The sequence below is a fragment of the Psittacula echo genome, assembly GCF_963264785.1.
Source record: "Psittacula echo genome assembly, chromosome: 21".
Taxonomy (NCBI): domain Eukaryota; kingdom Metazoa; phylum Chordata; class Aves; order Psittaciformes; family Psittacidae; genus Psittacula; species Psittacula echo.
In genome coordinates, this window is record NC_137757.1 from 7,249,593 (window position 1) to 7,269,455 (window position 19,863).

General features: G+C 49.7%; 1 protein-coding gene across 1 annotated transcript in view; it reads left to right on the top strand.

Annotated features, from left to right (window-relative positions):
- CSMD2 (CUB and Sushi multiple domains 2) overlaps window positions 1–19,863 on the top strand; it is a gene marked incomplete at both ends in the record, with an annotated part of 259,384 nt that overhangs the window by 223,814 nt on the left and 15,707 nt on the right. Inside the window, 8 exons of the mRNA XM_080632482.1 lie at window positions 4,488–4,673; window positions 4,954–5,148; window positions 6,424–6,597; window positions 7,302–7,475; window positions 10,276–10,449; window positions 11,319–11,507; window positions 13,903–14,076; window positions 16,063–16,245. Coding sequence (XP_080488608.1) covers window positions 4,488–4,673; window positions 4,954–5,148; window positions 6,424–6,597; window positions 7,302–7,475; window positions 10,276–10,449; window positions 11,319–11,507; window positions 13,903–14,076; window positions 16,063–16,245 — 1,449 coding nt within the window. The remainder of the gene's footprint in view (window positions 1–4,487; window positions 4,674–4,953; window positions 5,149–6,423; window positions 6,598–7,301; window positions 7,476–10,275; window positions 10,450–11,318; window positions 11,508–13,902; window positions 14,077–16,062; window positions 16,246–19,863) is intronic.

Below are 19,863 nucleotides of genomic sequence, written 5' to 3' on the forward strand. Positions count from 1 at the left end.
GTCGTCCCTGTTCATTTGTGTTGATAAAATGCCCATCTTTATTCTGCTGAAGCCATTCAATGTCTTTGAACATTCATCCATGTTCCAAGGGGACCGAGTGCTGGGGATTAATATTGCATTGACTTCCCTGGAAACTAGCCAGGGAACAGCATAGGCAAAAATCTCATCGCAGTGTCTGTATTGTTGTCCAGTCCAAGCTATAAGGAAAAGCAAGATTGTTTAGTGTGGGAGGCACCAAAAAGCCTTGAAAAACTCCTTTCCGTGCTCCTGAATCACTTCGTCTCTTTGGAAGTTGCACAGGGGTGGAAGCGGTCCTGCCTCTAATGGGTGGGTTTGTGCTGTGGGTGCTTGTATCCATTTGGAGCCCTCTCAAGGCTGTATTTTTATTTAGAGGTGAGTGGAAAGCAGTAAACCAAGGACCTGCCACCCAGCCCCATTCGCAAGCAGAAACTGGGAAGCTGGACACAAACTCCAGTAGTGATTCTGTGATAACGTGGATGGGGACAAACACCGAGCATTGGAATGAGCAGATGAAGCACACAGCAAGACCTGAGGGAGCGAGAGGATGTCATGACAACTGTGCCTCCCGAATCCTTAGCCCAGTGTAGGGAATTTCTCTGATGTAATGCTTCTTTTTAAGGAAAATCCTGTAATCAGGAATAGGTACAAATGCCGCTAAGTCTTTACTGTCCTGGTGTGCTGGAATGCCACCTGAGGCCTGTGTTCAGCTCCAAAATCAATATTCACTTCCAAGAGGTATAATGGTACGTGAGGAATGGGTTTTAAACACAGAGGTGGGGAGGAGGGTGTGGGGAAGCTGGGAGGGGGTGTGCTTGGATGAGGTATCACCAGACAGAATGATTCAAGGCAGAAATGTGTCCCTGAGCATTAGTTCCTGAAGCACCAGGGAGGGAGCTGGAGCCAGACCATCTGTGGCTTGTCCCTACCTGGCCTGGAAATGCTGAGCACCGCAGGCCTTTCCTGTGGGATGGAGGGGTGTGGGAAGAGGCTTTCCCATGGGGTCTGCATGAAAAGCACTAAACCGACCCAGTGCTGTTCTGGTCCAGCTGAATCTGTGACATGTCAGGAGCTTGATGAGCACAATCTGTGGTGCCACTCCATAGCAGTTGCCAACACAGGAAGAATGTGAGGGCCAGTTCACATCAGTTTCCCCTTTGGAGCAGTGTGTGTCTTCACTGACCACACTGGGCAGCTTGGTCAGGATCTTGGTGCTGATGTCCCTCTGGAAGAGTGGAAGGAGAGCTTGCTGGGCCATGTTAGATCCTGAGGTTGAACCAGCCCCTTTGGGAAAGTCACCTCCTCTTCTGTTCCCTGTATTTGCATCAGGACTCTTAACTCTGGCCCGTGGTTATCAAGTGCCTCGAGGTGGATTCAGGAGGCGGGCGAGTGGCAGCGAGCTGGGGAATTCACAGCGGAGCAGCTCCCCCCCCCCCGGCCTCCAGCAGCCGGTAGCCAGGGCTGGCTCTGCTCGTGCTCCCGCCTCAGCTGCATGGAATCCAGCATCCTCTTTATTCCCCCGCGCTGCTCTCAAAGCCAACTGGCAACCTTTGGTCTTGGGCTGCACTCAATTTCTCATCCTTTCTGGTGGCCAGGGCCGCATGGCAGAGATTTGGGAACTCGCTCTGTAACTGCATAAATTGCTCATAGAGTCAGGAGGGGAACTGGGGTGCCTGCAAACACATGGTCTCATTAAATGGCATTTCCCATCGCTCCTTTCTGCCAGTACATAATACTCTTCCCCATCCCCTCTGAATAATCTTTACTACGTGCTCTGTCCTAGCTGACATTTATGGGAGTAGCAGAGAATATTCTGCAGGGAACAATCTTGTGTTGGCACAATGAGGGAGAACACAAGATGATCTAATACGTCTTTTCTGTCTCTGCTGCCTATTTTTAAGCTGCTTTGTTTTTGGAATCCCAGCTGCAGATTTGCTTGCATAGCCTCTGTTCCTTTTCCTAGCACATCATCTTCCTGCAGGCAGAGTTTTGTACCATTAAGTGCTCCTTCTCCTTTTTTCCTGGATCACACTCTCCATGGGTCTCTCCAAGCCAAATGCTGGTTTGCTTTCCCCTGGAACAACTCTTTCATGGTCTCTGATCCTGGTGGATGGCAGTACCTGCAGTTGGACCCTCTGAAGTGCTCTTTGGAGCAGATGTCAAGTTTGTCGCCATCCCAAAAATCAAGCTGTTCTGCTTTGTGCAGGGCTCTGTAAGTACAAATTTACTAATACCACAATCTGCGCAAGGATGTCGGATCTGCAGGGAAGGAAGGATCCTGCCATGAGTGCAGGGTGGCAGAGGTCCCAGCCCCCATGTCTCTTCCTTGTCCAGTCTTCATGTTGTAGCCTTCATCTGCAGGTGAAGAGGGTTACATTTTACTTATTATTTCTAGTGGCTTAATAAAACTTCTGGTTACCTGTGCCTGCCCCACAAGTGCTGTATTGTTGCTGCTCGTTGTATCAGGACAAGGCTTATGCAATGGAAAGACCCAGAATGGTCAAGTAGACCTATGGAGAGGCAGGAGGAGGGACCTGGCTGCGAGGCAGGACTCGGCAGCATTAATCATCCTTCCCTGTGCAGAGAAACGAAGGCAAGTGGCAGCCCAGCCTCAGTGGCCCGGAGCACCACTGGCCCTGGTCTCTGCACTCCAGTGTCCCCAGCTTTCAGTCTGTGTGCCTCAGTGCCTGTGGCGAAGCATTGGGCTGCAGCAGGGGATTGGACAGAGAAAGGGGAAGGCTTTGCGGGGCAGTGCCATGGGAAAGGAACAGCTTTTTCCCACCAGCCTTTTTGGTTGGATGCAGCATCAGAAAGTCATCAGAGCACGGCTGGGTGGAAGTGACAGGGTAGGGCTCCCCAGGCCCCTTCTTCTTTTGCCTCTGAATGAAATTGGTATTCAGTGTGGCTGCTTGTCTAGACACCCAGCCTTGTAGAGAGATTTGCCAAGCTCCTTAGCTCAATGAAGTGACATACATGTGATTATCATTTCAACCAGGGATGTGCCTGGTTGTGCTAATATAAGCCTACTGAATTACTCACACCTATTAGCAACACCAGCATCTGTGAGGTGCTGTGTAATTGTGCTCCAGGTTGGGGCTCTGGCCGGCTCATGGAGCAGGAGTGGGATGAAAGCATCTTGGACCTTGAGTGATAGAAAGCTCTGGAGGTTGTGCTGATGCTGCTCACAGTAAGTTTGGTCTCTCCTTTTCAGCACTCAGTGGGATCCATGTCACCAGAAGGTCACTTTTCTAAGGTTGCTGATTTTCTAGCCCTCAGTTGTGTGGAGAGGGAATAACAGGAAGGTGAATGTGTGTTGAAGTGTCAGCATGCGGCTCAGCCTCTGGTTCATGCATAAGTGGAGTGGGAGCAGTGTGGGCTGCTCCAGGAAGGAGTACATTTCCTTCAGAGCAGTTTTAAAATGCAGACAGCTGTTTGGGTTAGGTGCTGGCCTCCAAATTGGTGCTTTGCTCATCTCGGTGCCCCACAGAGGCTGCTGGCAGCCCACAGGCTGGCAGTCTCACAGTGGCAGCTTCACAGGTCCAGGCTACTCCTTCCCCTTTGCCACTCCGTGCCTCTCCAGCCCAAGACACAAGCCTTGGAGAGGGATGGGAGCCTGCGTGGTGCTTTTGGAGGCAGGTCTGGGTTTGATTTCCCAGCTCTCCTGAATGCTGATAGAGAAAAACAGATTTGAGTGACAGACTCCCAGCGCTGGCGTTCCCAGAGGTGGAGAAGAGGGTAAAAGGACATGTCACGTCTCGCAGAACTCTTGCAGCACAGATGAGCATGCTCCTGAGCTGTCTGTATTTGGCTGTTTCTCATCTTCCTGTGACCTGCCTGCCCCTGTCTGTGACCTGTTCTGCCCAGTCTGACCCCCTCCTGGCTCCAGAACTGAGGCTTTCAGCAGCAGTGGTGCAGAGCATCTTCTCCGAAGTGCTGCCATCTTGAGCAGACGTTTGGCATCGTGCCTGTTCATCAACTGATTCCCCTGAATTCCCCCCTTACCTTCTCAGCCCAAGGCTAAATTTAGCTTTCCTTCTGCCACAACGTAATTACACAATTTGCTGCCTTATGTAATCCGAAAGTGCTGCTGGAAAGGGGTTTCAGGTTGTTGCTGCTGTGGGATGTAAATACAAAATGTTAGTGCTGTCTAATCCTTTATCTCTGTTTGAAAACTTCTGGGTGCTGTGTTGATGCATTTTGTGTTACAGGTATTACAGAACGGGCAAGCCAGGGTCTCTTCCAGTAGAAACTGGTACTCAGCATTGGCTTTGCTGTTACCGCACTGACAGGAGTTGAAAATCTGATCCTCTGTGGAAATGGGCATCCACTGCAGCTTCTGGGGTTCACCGGGGGGCTGGAGCTTTTGTAAACAGGAGAGTTTGAAATCTGGGGTTCCACAAATCCACAGTAAAACTGGGAGCTGACTGATCTCTCAGCAGTGGTGTTTTAAACTCTCTCCTCCTTCCCAGCTCTCTCCTGTGGAGTTCCCAGAGCCCCGAAGAATGGCATTGTCTTTGGCAAGGAGTACACCGTGGGTACCAGAGCCGTGTATCACTGCAACCAGGGCTTCCAGATGCAGCCCGGGCAGGAGCCCAGCGCCGAGTGCCTGCAGGAAGGGCAGTGGAGTAACAGCAACCAGCCCCCTCAGTGTGTAGGTGAGTGTGTGCAGTGCTGCGGTCCCACAGGGAGCTTTGGAGATCCCTTTATTAGCATCTCCCAGCTCTGGCGTGACAGCTTTGCCTCACAGTTGCACCAGGTTTTGTTTGATGTCCCCTCTCATGATGTCTTGGTTTCTCACCTGTATTAGAAATGCTAATGCTGGCCCCCTTGTTAAAAAGCCAGCACCCCTGCTGAAATGCCCCAGTCCCTGGAGTAGAACAATTAACTTCTTTCTGTCTCATTTCTTTTCCCTGATTCACCACATCTGGTTTTTAGCTGTCACCTGTCCCGATATCAACAGCATTGCAGTTGAGCATGGTCGGTGGCGGCTCACCTACGAGATCCAGTACCACTACAATGCCCAGCTAATGCTCATCTGTGACCCTGGGTACTACTACACAGGCCAGCGGGTCATCAAGTGCCAAGCCAACGGGAAGTGGAGCATAGGAGAGCCGATGCCAACCTGTAAAAGTAAGAGCTGTGAAGCTCAGGAGCTGCACTGGGACAGGCATCTTCACGTGGTGCCTTGCAGGGGATGGGTTTCTCTTCACCATCCGGTGGGTGTGCAAGCTCTGCTGTTGGCTTGCAAACACACCCCAGCCCTGGCCACTCTTGGCAGCATCTGAGAGCATGGCTGCAGAACTGCACTGGTTGAAGAGAGTTTGGATGCAGGGAGTTCTTAAACCAGAGTTGAGCTTGTTCAGCCTGGAGAAGAGAAAGCTCCAGGGAGACCTTAGAGCAGCTTCCAGTGCCCAAAGGGGCTGACAAGAAATCTGCAGGGGTTGGAACTGGATGAGCTTTAAGGTCCCTTCCAACACAAACTAGGCTGAAACTCTGATTTAAAGCATAACCTCTTGCAGTTTTATGCAGATGCCAAGTTTACAGGGTAACAGTGTCACCTGTAAATCAAACACACTTTTGGCAAACAAGCAGCTCACTCAGTTCTTCTGACGTGACCACTGTGCTTTGGATCTCTTGTCAAAGGTGGAGGTTTTTTCCTCTCTAAATGCCAATAGAGACAGAAAGGTTCTCCTTCAGAATGTCAGCTCTCCCTTCCCTCCTGCCTCCCTTTGTTTCTAGAGATGCAAGTGCCGACTTCAGTGACAGATGTAGTTTTACCCCTGCTAAGCTCTTCAGCCAGCTCCAGGAGCACGAGCCTGACCTCATTGTATTTCTTCAGCGTTATTGCCACCTAAATTCAGCTGACAGGATCTTGGCAATGCGCTGGGGTCAGACGCAGCCAGCGGGAGCCCCTTGATTTCTTGCTGAGTGCAAAAGCTCCAGAGGGTTTGCAGGGCTTTAAGGTAGATAAAATAATGAGCTGGAGTTTGTGGCTGGGAGCTGCATTTGCAGGAGCTCCTTGCCAAGCTCCAGCTGCACCCCACAAACCAGGGGTCAGGTGGGTGTTCTCTGTGGGTCTGGTCTCTGTCCTGCAAATCATGGTGTGACAGAAAGCTGGGGGGCCAGTGCTGGTGTTCCAGTTTCTGATTGGAGATCCTGCGGCATTCTGTGGCTCTGCTGGAAGTCAGGCTTCTATCCAGCAGTGGGTCAGTAATAGAAACATTCCTGTGTTAAAAACTTCTGTGGGAAGACCATCCGGGTTGATTATTCATGTAACTATTTGATAAGCTTTCCTACCCCTTTCTGACTCGGATAAGAATTGTGGTGGTGTCACTGAGTGCATTGCTCTGTAAAAACCACAGCTCCCTGCCTGTCCTCACTTCCTGTGCTTTGGGTCTCTTCTAGTTATCTCCTGCGGAGACCTGCCAACCCCACCGAACGGGAACAAGATTGGCACACTGACCAGCTACGGAGCCACAGCCATCTTCTCCTGCAACACCGGCTACACCCTGGTGGGCTCCCGTGTGCGGGAGTGCATGGCCAACGGGCTCTGGAGTGGAGCAGAAGTGAGATGTCTGGGTACGTGTGGAGGATCCGGGATGGTTGGCAGGAAAGAGTCTTGGCTGTGTTTTGAGCGGGAATAGGGATTTTAGATGCTGATTCAAGAAGGAAGCCAAGTGAGGACTCAGCGCTACTGAAGCTATAGAATCATAGAATCAAGCAGGTTGGAAAGACCTTTAAGATCATCAAGTCCAGCACTGCCAAGGCCACCACTAAACCGTGTCACTGAGGGCATCATCTACATGGTTTTGAACACTTCAAGGGACAGTGACTCCAGCACTGCCCTGGGCAGCCTGTTCCAATGCAGGAGCACCCTCTGGGTGAAGAAATTGTTCTTAATGTCCAGTCTAGACTTCCCCTGGCTCAGCTTGAGGCTGTTTCCTCTTGTCCTGTCGCTTGTTACTTGGGAGAAGGGACCAACCCCCATCTCACTAGAACCTCCTGTCAAGCAGTTGTAGAGAGCAGTAAGGTCTCCCCATGAGCCTTCTCTTCTCCAGGCTAAACAACCTCAAAGTAGATACAATAAGGAAGCAGACTCTGATTCCTTACATGCTCCGTAGATGTGAGGTGTTCTGAGACTGGGGAGCTTTCAGAATGCTTTGTTGTTTGTGCTGCTGCTCTGGTTTCATCTGTAAGTGCAGAGTCTGGAATTCAGATTCATGGTGGTGTGTGATGCCTTCAGGAGTGAGCTCTGGGTGACTCTCCTGTCTGATCTCCTGCAGCGGGGCACTGCGGTGTCCCCAGTCCCATCGTCAACGGGCAGATCAATGGCGAGAACTACAACTACCGCGGCAGTGTGGTCTATCAGTGCAACCCCGGCTTCCGCCTCATCGGCATGTCGGTGCGGATCTGCCAGCAGGACCACCGCTGGTCCGGGAAGACGCCTGTCTGTGTGCGTAAGTATGTTGTCACGTTCCTTTAGCCCTGGTGGCGGCCAGAGGATGAGCACGTGTAAAGATGTTGTTGAGGGTTTGCACGGCCAGGCTGTGCTCAGTCGCTTTGCACGCACACAGTGAGTGTGCTGCACAAGAGTGCCTGGGGTTCACACAGGAGGGAGCTGAGATGTGGCAGGAGTGGCAGTGCTGCAGTTTTGGCTGCTTGACCTTTTCCTTCTGCTTTTTAAATTCCACTTTTCTTTCATGTTTTCCAGCATAGAATGGTTTAGGTTGAAGGGATCTTGAAACTCATCAAGTTCCAGCCCCCTGCCACAGGCAGGGACACCTTCCACTAGAGCAGCTTGCTTCAAGCCCCCGTGTCCAACCTGGCCTTGAGCACTGCCAGGGATGGGGCAGCCACAGCTTCCCTGGGCAGCTGAGCCCAGTGGAAGGTCTGGTTTTTGAGGAGACCACCTTTTATCAGGGTGAGGGGAGGTTAAAGGCAGATGTAGCCCCACCAAGCACTGCACGGAGTCACTGTTTTGAGACCCATGCTGTGTGCTGGAGGAAAGTCCCTCTCTCTCCTCCTCTGATCACAAGTCACCTTGTACAACCTGCTCATTATCCTTCCACTAAGTAAGCTAATGAAGTAAGTCTCTGGAGCATTAAGGTGTTAATAAGTTTAAGCATCTTCCTATCACTGGACGGTACAATCCGTGTATTTCATATCATGATTCTCCAGCTGTTTGCTTCCAATCTCTCCTGTCTGGTTTAGAGCTTTATGTGCTGAGGCACAATAATAAGAGCAGGATATGAAGTACGGAATGACCGATCAATGAATACACAGATTCTGGTCTAAAAATAACACACAGACTTAACGCGTCAAGGTTAGCACAGACTCCAGAACTTGGAGGATGTCTGTGATTCTGCATGAGCTTTTTAGGAAAAGAATTATTGGAAAGGCTGGCTCTGGGTCCGTCGGGAGGTTTGAATTTACTCTCATGTCTGAGGATGCTCTGTTGAAAAAAAATCAATTCACTTTTTCCTGCCTATATACACGGTAACCTTGGATCAGGAAATCATATTGATGGGTCCCTCCTCCTGTCAGGCAGATTGATGGAAATGCAGGATTTTCTAAACATCCATTTTCATGGCTCATCTTGTTTCTTTGGGGGGGGACCAAACCCATTAGAACAAAGGCGATGAATGTTGCTCATCTGTATCTGTCTTCTGACAGCTGAACCAGAACAGGTTGCTTTGCTTGGCTCTGCTTTGTGCTGGCTTCTGGCTCAGGTATCTGAAGCCCACCAAGCTTTTGTGCAGAGAATGTGTAGAGGTGCCTCATGTGCAGAAGCTGGCCTTGAAGTTATTGCACTACATTAGGCCTTATGGGTAACATAAATTTCATGTCATTAAAGCAGAGCACTGTTGGGCTCTGAAATTAGATGCCTGGAGGCTTTATTGCTTCTGAAGCAGCTCAGGGCACTGTGTGTTAGCACATTATCATTTCCTATTGTCCTGCTATTTTCTCTTTAAGCCTGCTGCAGTTGCTTCCTCTGTGTGAATGGGCCTTTTTGATCCATGCCAGCTGTGGGGAGCCTTTTTTTCTGGGACAGAATCCATCACCTATTTCAAAACATGTATAACCATATTCAGAAGCACCTCAAAGAGTTTGACTTCTGTTTCCTGCAGCACTGAAAGGCTAGAGTGCTTCATGTGTTTTAGACCTGCACCTGTCACCAGCTTGCATGAGGAATAAATTCCTATCCCTGTGGTACAGTCCAGCCCTGGCAGTCAAATGTGTTATGGATCTTTTGTGGGAATTGCATCTTTCCCTCTAGCTCCTGGCTTTGGCAGCTGTACAGCTGAACTGCTGGACTTCCACTGATGGACCATTACCCTGTTTCAGCGTGGCAGTGATCAATATTGCTTTGTCCTCTGCTGTCAGAAGATGTCGCATTCCTTAAGCAGCCAAGAATCTGTGCGTGGCGTGTCCTGACCTTTCTTTTGTGCAGTGGAACTCACTGCAAAAGTCTCTGGACTTCACTCGTGGCAGGGGCTGCATCTTCCCTGCATCACCCATCTCTTCCCAGGTGCCAGCAGACCAGCCCAGGCAAAACCACTTTGAATTTCCCTATTGCCCGTGCTTACTGCTGCTCCAGCCTTTGCCTCTGCACCTTCCCTCGGTGATGTCAGAGTAGCTCAGAGCAGTTCCCTTTCACCCTCTACCTTGTCACTGACCCACACTCACATCAACCACAGAAACAAGAACTACACAAACCCCTTATTTCAGGGATTAGAAATAAAGGGTTTTCCCCAAAGTTTTTCAAACTTAAAACAGGAAGATAGAAGCTTTTTAGGCCATCTGCTAGAAACCTGATTTTTCTCATATCTCTTAGCTGTTCCTGCAGGTGTTACTTTATACTGTAGTGAGCATACGTCCAACTTACGCTAGGGAGAGGGAAGAAGACATGAGATTTCATCACTCTGTGTGATGCCCAGGGTAATGTAAGGCATTAGATTAATAGCAGGAGCTGGGATTTTTGAAGAGGAGCTCTAGGGATTTACAGTCTAAGTCAGCAGGATGCTGGCATTCAGCTGCTTAGAGTGGTTCAGGGAATTTCTTGTGCCAGTAAAATGAACAAAGGTACCGTGCTCTCAACTTGATTCAGTATTCCAACAGAGCTGGCCACAAATCTTTGGTTGCTATGAGTTTCGGGGTTGGGGGGTGGGGGAGTGTGTTTGTGGTCTCATTCCAGGGGAATTATTTCCAATAGATAATCCAGACAAAAAATGTAGTATCTCTGATTTTTAATTGTAGCCATCACTTGTGGCCATCCTGGCAACCCTGCCAATGGTTTGACCCAAGGGAACCAGTTCAACCTGAATGATGTGGCCAAGTTTGTGTGCAACACTGGGTACCTCCTGGAAGGAGCGTCTCAGTCCCAGTGCTTGGCCAATGGACAGTGGAGCAGCAGCCTGCCCGCCTGTCGTGGTGAGTGTCTGCCTCTGCCCTGGCCGAGGCACAGTGCACTGCACTGGTTACTCTGGGTTTCTAAAGTCCTGCTTGACACTGTTGTAAATTCATGTAAAGCGAATGTCGTGGTTCCTCAGGGATGTACAGATGATGTTTGAGCTCTGTGGCCCATGTAAAAAAGCATGATTATCCCGTGGGCTTTGCTCAAAGCTGTTACTGGACCCTGCCCAGCCCTACATAGAATCGCAGACTTGTTTGTGTTGGAAGGGACCTTAAAGTTCCTGCAGTTCCAACCGCCTTCCATGGGCAGGGACACCTTCCACTAGAGCAGCTCGCTCCAAGCCCCTGTGTCCAACCTGGCCTTGAACACTGCCAGGGATGGGGCAGCCACAGCTTCTCTAGGCAATGTGTATTGGTGGCTCACCACCCTCATAGTAAAGGATTTCATCCTCCAAGTGAGTGTTGTAAGTGGGGAGGACACAAGAGTGTCAGGCCAGACCCTTAGAAGAGGTCACACTGGTAACCAGTTCACTCAAAGCAAACACCATGCTCTTTGTGCAGAGCCCTTTCTCCTTCTGGGCTGCCCTACTGCTTCCATTGGTGTTAGCACTCCAGTTCACTTGCCAGATTCCCTCCCTGCACTCCCTCCCTCTGTACTCCAGTCCAGTATCTCTCGATACTGTTGGTATGTCAGTCAAGAAATCAGTTATTCCTAACTTGCAAGTGTAAGTCCCAGTTTGGGACCAGAGAGCAGGGCTCTGCTGCCGAGCAGCCCCTTCACCTGTGGAATGTGCTTTGCAGTTTCCCCTTTTCCTGCTCATTTTTGGAGAATCCCTTGTTCTTTGTTACACCCTTTGTTTTGTATTTTTTTTGTTGTTTGTTTGCAGTCATAAACTGTACTGACCCCGGGCACCTGGAAAACAGCATCCGGCAAGTGCAGCCGAGTGGTCCTCACAGATTCAGCTTTGGAACAACTGTCTCATATCAGTGCAGCCATGGATATTACTTATTGGGTACTCATGTCCTTACCTGTCAGGGGGATGGCACTTGGGACCGTGCCCTCCCACAGTGTCTTTGTAAGTTCTTCAGAATAATTCCCATCCACTGCAGCTTTTCATCTCATGTAGTTCTCTGTTGTTTAGCTGGACGGTTATGTGAAAAGTCTGGATCCAGAGCCCTTTAAAATCCATGGGAGTCATTCTGTCAGCATCAATGGCCTGTGGATCCTGCCCAGAGAAGGAAAATTTGTGGTCTGAGGGAAGAAACGCTGTTAGAGATGGTTCCCTCAGCTCCCACTGAGTTTTACTGGTTCTATTCAGCTCCAGTGACAATACTGGGGAGGTGGAAAGGGGCAGCAGAACTTCTGCAGCACTCCTTCATGGGGAGCTGCATGCTGTTACCCTGAGGACAGGGCATGGCTGAGTTCCCATACGGAACACAGAATATGGAACATACCCATCCCCACGGCTTTGGGGGAGGGAAACAACAGTGTGACAGTGAAATAGATGCAGCTTTGTTCTGCTGCAAAGCAGGTACTGAAGAAGATTTGCTTCCTGGCCCTTGCTCTGCATTTTTCCTCCTTTCTTACAGTATCCTGGGCCTTTCTGCCATTGGGGTTTGCAGAGAATTGGGAGGTTCTGGGTGATGGTTTGGCTTAAGGGGTAGTTCCAGTAGGATGAAAAGACACGAAATACTTGTGGTGGTAATACCTAGTCCATGCATTGTATGGAGGGTGTCACTGGTGATGTTCCTGTCTTACACTGGGGGAGAGTGAGGTCCAGAGTGTGTTTAGAGTTGAGATGGGGCTGCCCAGTGGCAGAGCAGCCACCAGCACTGCTCTTGTGTCCTGGAGACCAAAGCAGCTCTGAGCTCCTTACGTGGCATAACAAATCACTACAGCAATCAGAAATGGAGCTTGTTAAGTTCAAAGCAGTGTAGCTGTTCCAAAGCCATGACTGTTTCTGTTTTCTCTTGTATTATCCTTCCACACCTAGTCATACACAGTAGCTCTTGGCACATTTTCCTTTCCTTTTGTTAGCAGCATGCCACCTTCTCACATCCGCAGCACCCTGCACAGGCCATGGGGAACTGACAAGTGATAACAGTGTGTACCGCAGCTGCAGGGCTCCTGGGGGTAGTTACCTTCTAAAACCTGGGAGCCTGAGATCTCAGGCTCCCTTAGTCCACAGCTTTCCAGCTGAGTAAAAGGGATCTACTTCCTTAAAATGCTGAGCATCCACTGACTTGGAGGATTTCTGGGCATTCTCAAAGCTTTGGAGCTCAGGTCAGTTTTACAACTGATGATGGGGATTCATGGGCTTAATAGTTTGGGGGAAAAAGGGAGATTTTTTGCATGTCTGTTTTCTGTGTTGAGCTGAAGATGTGCTCCGTGCTGAATCCCATAGCCCCTTACAGTGTGTGGAGCTGGGCACCTAAAATTACCAGGCAGTCCCTAAAGCAGAAATTAAGAAGGCTGGTGCCAGACAAGCTGAGGTTGCAGATGTTGGCTCATGCCTGTTGCTGAGGAGGGAGTAAACCAGAGCTGATCCCCTCTGAGGCGTGGGAGCGCGAGCCCAGTAAGGACATGGGAGCAGAGCCGAAAGCATCGAAAGGAGCAGTTCTCCCCCGTATACATAAATCCTTTAAAAACCTTCAAATCACCACAGGTTTAAGCTTAGCTGACGCTGCTGGAGTATCTGTTATTAAATTGTTAGTTACAGTGTAAGTTTAAGTATTAGCTATCAAACCCATTTCCTTGCAAAGCACCCTTGGTTTTAGTCACAGCTCTGCACCAGTATATTTCAACGCCCCCGTGCCCAAACATAGGCATGCTCTCCTTTTTATTGAAGCATACATCATGTTTTCTACCTAATGCCAGCAGTGGTATTTTTAGATTGTAGCAGAGGGAGAGAAGATACCCATTACCAATGCTTTCCTTCAGAAAGCAAGTGGTGCATGGTCTTTACACTGAGCATCCTCATCCAAACCTGTCTCACAGCCCCTAGATCTGTCAGTGTATTTGTCAACAGCCTCTCCCTGTCTCCACTCTGATCACTGAGCTAAAGTAAACCTATTAATTATTGTTAGTGGTGGTATTTTACCAGCACTGGTTGAGTGAGCAGTGCTCAGAATCTGCCAAGGGAATTTGCTCAGGTGTGACACGGCGTCGATTGTAGCTCTGTGCTGCAGGACCTGGTGCTGCCAGGGGTGGGAGGGCGTGCGCATGGAAATACTCGTGTTTAAGAAGGAGCCTGCAAAATGCCTGTCAGTGTCAAGATTGGGCATCTGCGCACAGACCCTTGTCAGCTCGGACAGGATGAGCTCATGTCTGCAGAAGGGCTCTGAGGCAGACAAGTGGGTTTAAGCTGCCAAGACGCATGCAGCGCCCTCAAACATGCAGTACCTTGCTGTGTACCTGCTGCATCACAAGCAGTTCCTCGTGGTTGAAGCTGTTGCATCTGTCTCTTACAGTGGTTTCCTGTGGCCACCCAGGCTCCCCACCCCACGCTCAGATCTCAGGTGACAAGTACACCGTGGGCTCGGTGGTGCGGTACAGCTGCCTCGGGAAGCGGACCCTGGTCGGCAACTCCACTCGCATGTGCCAGCTGGATGGGCGCTGGAGCGGGTCCCTGCCGCACTGCTCAGGTGAGGTGGGCTTTGGGAAGCACAGGATGGGGCGTTCCTGTGCTCCACCTACCCCCTTTTGTCCTGTGAGGGGGCAGCCTGATGCGCTTTGCTGAGCTGCAGAAATAACACAGGCTACAGAGGGAGATTGTGGAAGAGTCTGAAAATCCTCATGTCTCAGCTCCTGCAAGCTAGGTGATAAGCACTGGCGGAGAGTAAACCACTCAGCTTGCAAGATGAGAAATAAATCACTGCAGCAAATGTTTGTGGTGGGAGGTGTTACTGCAGCCTGCTGCTTTACAGCTTTCTCCATGCGGAGTCTGTAAAGGATGAATGTATCTAACGCAAAAGTTTGGTCCTTGCATCCTGCCTGCAGCATCTGACCACCTTTCTCATGTGTTCCAATAAAAGCCAAGCCTTCCTGAAGTCAGGGTGCTGGGATCTCCACTGATGGCCTCCACAAGAAGGAGAGGTGCTGAATGACCGGCAGGATGCTGTGCAGAGCCATCCTTGTGCCATCCTGTTGCTTGTTCCTTGGAGAGCGCAGGGGCAGATGAAAGAACTTTGCTGGAGCAAAGCATTTGGGACAAGTGTTAATTTTTAATTATGCCACTTAGATTTAGCGGCTCCACTTGACCAAGTTTAACCTCTGCTGTGGAAGGGAGAAGGAAATCAAGCAGCCATCCTCACATTTGGAAGCTGTATCTGCAGGCTTCTTGATCTGTAGCTGCTCGGAAGGGTTTTCTGCTCTAATTCATGCTTTTCCCAATGTGGTTTTCACTGTCTTTCCTGTCAGCTTTGGGGGTGGATTTTTGGAACCATTCAGTGTTACTCTGACTCGTTCCTACTGACATGTGTTGTGTGAGATTTTTCTGAATGACTTCATGGAGGCAGCTGTAGACCAAGGCTGATGGCATTTGACAGCCCCTCTCTGACTTGGGGCCAGGTAAATGCTCAGAACCTCTATTTCCACCCAAGGGCTTGGGAAGAGGCTCCTCTTTTACACCAAACTCAGGCAATACAATGACAAAAGCAGTGAAGAGGCAGAATACAGCTCTGCTCATCTACTGCCAAAGGTTCTCCATTGTCGGCGGAAGATCCCATGGTGTGACAGCAGCCTTTGCAAGATGAAACTAAAGACTTTGATATAAGTCATTATATGAAAGGAAATGCTGAACCTGGAGCATTCTCCCCCTTCTCTTTACAAACAAGCGCATTCCCTAGATGATGGATACACTCATTATAATGTTTTATATTACACATAACACTGCAAAGGCTGTACCTGCAGCAAGGCACAGAAGGTCCAGGAACCAGGAGCTTCATTCCCAGCTGCAGAAGTGAAGTAGTGTTTCCTGGCTTGAGGGTGGATGTGCTTACACAGATCATTAGCAAGGAAAGCCAAGAACAGGCCTACACGGTGTGAGCCTGTGTCAGGCCATTGGGAGGTGGGCATTTCTCCAGCCTGCTCCAGAGAACCCCTGCGAGGCGTCTGCTGCAGCTGCTGCCTCCCTCCGGTCCCCTCACTCCCAGCCAGCAGCTCCGATTGTTCACAACTTGTATGAACGGATGTTTCTCAGCTGGATCCCTCCTGCCTCTATGTCCAAACCCAACAGCTTCTTGTTCTGCAGATACAATAGGGCGTGCTGAGGTGGCTGGGAACATGTCGTAATTCCTGCTTGGAGGGAAACCATCCACATGACTGATGCTGGCAGCAGAGCTGCTGTCTGCTGGAGCAGCTGCTGCGCAAAGCTGGTGAGGGCTTCATCTTGAGATGCAGGAGTTATGGCCGTGTTTTTTTCCAACCAGCATAAAACCAGTGGGCTCCTGGAGTCAGGGGCTGTTTCATCTGGAGCTTCCCCACTCTGCTGAGAGCCAGGCAGAGATAAATCCAGTCAGTCACAATCCAAACCTCTGTGCTGGCCCCCTGAACACATGCAGTTGAGAGAGAAGAAGAGACAAGCCCCGTGACTTGCTTACTTTGCTGATACTGTGCTCTCTTCTTCACAGGAGGCAGCCAGGGCTTGTGTGGTGACCCAGGGATCCCCTCTCATGGCATTGGGCTGGGAGATTACTTTGACGTGGGCAGCGTGGTCCGGTTCAGCTGTGAGCCCGGCTACATGCTCCGGGGTTCATCCGAGAGGACCTGCCAAGCCAACGGCTCCTGGAGCGGCACACAACCGGAATGCGAAGGTATTTTTCCAACCTCACATCCTCTTATTGTGTCACTGCCTGTCCCCAGCCATACCGCAGAGTTATGACAGCTACACTGGTTAATTGTTAGGGACAGTCTGGTGCGATGAGAATAATACTGTTGCTCATTGTGTCCTCCAAATACTGCATGTATGCCAAGGAGCCTCAAAGTTCCCCTTTCCAAACACGTCCAGGTCACATCTCACAAGGGGGTTTTTCAGTCTAGAGGATGTGTCACCTTTTTGCAAGGGTTTCAGGTCATTCAGGTTCATGCCAACATCTGTGCTAAGGTGGACAGTAGGAAGAGCTGTTGGGATCTGGTCCTCACATCCAGTCATCCCCAAGTCCAGGGGCTCGCTGCAGGAATTGCATCTCTTGGTCACAGTATCACAGTATGTTAGAGATTGGAAGGGACCTAAAAAGATCATCTAGTCCAATCCCCCTGCAGGAGCAGGAACACCTAGATAAGGTTACACAGGAATGTGTCCAGGTGGGTTTTGAATGTCTCCAGAGAAGGAGACTCCACAACCTCCCTGGGCAGCCTGTTCCAGTGTTCTGTCACCCTCACTGAGAAGAAGTTTCTTCTCAAGTTTAAGTGGAACCTCTTGTGTTCCAGTTTATACCCATTACCCCTTGTCCTATCATTGTTTGCCACTGAGAAGAGCCTGGCTCCATCCTCATGACACTCCCCCTTTATATATTTATATACACTAATAAGGTCACCCCTCAGTCTTCTCCAAACTATAGAGACCCAGCTCCCTCAGCCTTTCCTCATAAGGGAGATGCTCCACTCCCTGGTCTACATCATGTATCCAGGTTGATGATCAGAAATGCCCCAGTTTGGCCTAAAACCTGTGGGTATCACAGACTAACTCAGTGTCACTTTGTTGAGGAAATTCAGCAGAATGAGAAATGCCAGTGATCTTCAGATCTCTGATAGAGCTGGAACTGGCACATGCAGGAGTCATTTACACTAAGCAGAAATGCAAAATGCAAATTATAATCCAGTAAGCATATTTTAGTATTTAGTATTTGAAAGCCCCAAACCCCTTATATTTCCATTTGAAGGAATCAAATGAGACCCTGCAATCCAATCTAATAATCCCCCAGTTGGATTCTCTGAGCTCTGCTGTTACAGAAAAGCATTTACAAATGAACTGGGGGAAGAACAAAAGCTGCAGTGAAGTAGGATACCCAGGGCAAGGAGACCCGGGCAAGTGCTTCTCCCCAGCTGCTTCAAAAGCGAAACGCTCAGAGTTTATAAACAAATTGGAAATACATTCCAAATTGATGGAGCTCTTGATTGAAAGGGCACTAAATCATGTTATTAATACACACAGGTCTTGGGTTTTCTCTGTTCTCTTGTTCTGTCAGTGGAAAGGCTCTGTTCATTAATCTCAGGGGAAATAACCCATCAGGTTTCCAGAGGCACCAAAATACAGATCCCTGGAAGAATTTTTTTCATTCTTTATGCATAATAATAACATCATACCTATAATGTAGTCGTTTAACGTTAAGTGCTGACTGGCCAATATAGAGAAGTAATTCACAGTGATAAACTATGTGCTGGGCTTCTCATTTGTATTCACAGCAAGTCTCAAGAACTACAAGGTGGTGTTCTGCTGCACTTGGTTATATCCAACACTCTGCAGCAGGTATTTGTAGGAGAGGGAGAGGAAAGATTAATTTGGGGATTGAATTCAGAGCAGTTGAAGATGAAGCTGGAGTGCCCAGGCAGGTGCTTGGAAGGAATGGCATGGAAAAGCTCCGGCACAGCCCTGGAGCCATTCAGCACCTCCGTGGTGCATTAGGTCTGTGACTCAGCCACTTGTTTGCTGCTCTTGTTTGAGGCAAATCAAGCCTGATGGGGCTTCACAGGTCTCTGGCACTCACCTGCCCAGGGGATTCAGTGCAGATTGCTCTGCAGATTAGCTGCTGGATGAGCACAGAGGGGCTCAGTCCGCTCAGTCCCAACACGGACCCACTGCTGAGGAGCACGGGCAGACAGAGGATGTGCAAATCCCACAGCCTAAACAGAAGGGCAGGAGATAGGGGCTGCTCTCCCCATTGCAGAGTGAGCGAGTGCGCTGCTCTCATAACTTCAACCACAAAGCCTCTGCTTGACTTCTGAGTCAGGGGGCTGATGTTTGACCATCTCTTCCTGCACCAGGACCAGTCCAGCTCTGATCGTGCAGGTGGGAGCACCAGACTTGTTGGAGGGTCACCTTGACACTCATGGGCTCTTAATCCTAGTGCCTTTTACCCGCCAGAACACTGGTGAAGAAAACCAAAGGGATAGGCAAGCAGGAAGAAGTCATGACTGATTTCTCCAAAACGTACAAATGGTTTGGAAGTAAGTTAATTGCAGGGACTCCTTCTGGGACTCCTGCTCCAGTCTGGTTTATAGCTGTGGTTTTGTTGTGCCCAGTAAGAGCAGCTTCCCTGGCTTTCCAAAATCACAGGTTTCAGGCTTCATTTGTTTTAATTTCCAGCAAGCTTTTAAAGTGTAAATGAAATTTTAGATGCTTTTTTTCCTTCTTTCTCCTTCTTCCTGATGCCCGTCTGTGTTCACTGAGGAGCAGTGCAGGAGTGGGGCTCATCAGCTGTACTCTGCAGTGCTCCCCCCTCCTCTTAGAACTTGAGCAGAGTGTTTGCTTTTATTGTGTTTATTGTTTCTCCAAGTGAACTAAAATGGCATCCAAAATGAGGAGGGATGAGATGGGGCTCTGACTGCTCTTTGGCAGCTTCAGCAGACAGAACTGTGCTTGTTTTAAGTGATAACACTGAGAAAAGAATCTGAGTTTTGTCTCGTTCCCATTTGACTGCTGAGGACACGAGAGGTGGCAAGGATGGGATTTGGGTCTAAGCTGCTTTTTCCTTTCTCTGTCTGCATAGTTAGGTGGGTTACGAGTTACTGGTTAAATTAAACAGCATGGAAATTACCAGCCCTGAAGCAAAGGCTTTGAAACTCCAAAGGCTCTCAGCTGTGTCTTACTCCAGCAGGAGGTGATGCCTGATGTGTCAGACATCATTAGGAGAGGGTTTCAGATGGCAGCAGGGCCCCAAAGAAGTACCACTGGTAATAAAGATTAGGTCAGAGGAGGGGAGCATGCAGAGGACACTGTATCACACACCACCTTGAGTGCAGTCAGACGTGCTCTGATAGCAGTCATGAGCCTTCAGCTTTTCCCTGCTGCAGTTCCTGAGGAGCAGAGCTTGCTGCTCCTTGCAGAAATGTGCTTTCTCTTGGCGGTGGGTGAAAGAAGGGCCCTGAAGCAAGCCCCTCACACGGTGCTCAAGGAAGAATTTGCTGGGCAGGGCTGGGGGAACTGAAAGTGTAGGGTGGGTAACAGCACTTGCCCGTTGCCCTGCTCTGGATGATGCTGCTGTGGATAATGGGGGGAGCTCAGTGGCCTCATCTGACCATACCCTGAGCATCACTGGCTCTGAGCTGAACAGGGCCCAGAGAAACTCCGTGCTCTCAGCAGCTTCTCTCACTATAAAACATGTAGGAAAAAAGCAAAGGATGACAAGGGGCGAATCTTAATGAGCTTTTTCAGAAAAAAGGCTGTGTGGACTGGAATGAAATGAATTATTGCGGAGCTCTGGAGCACCTCT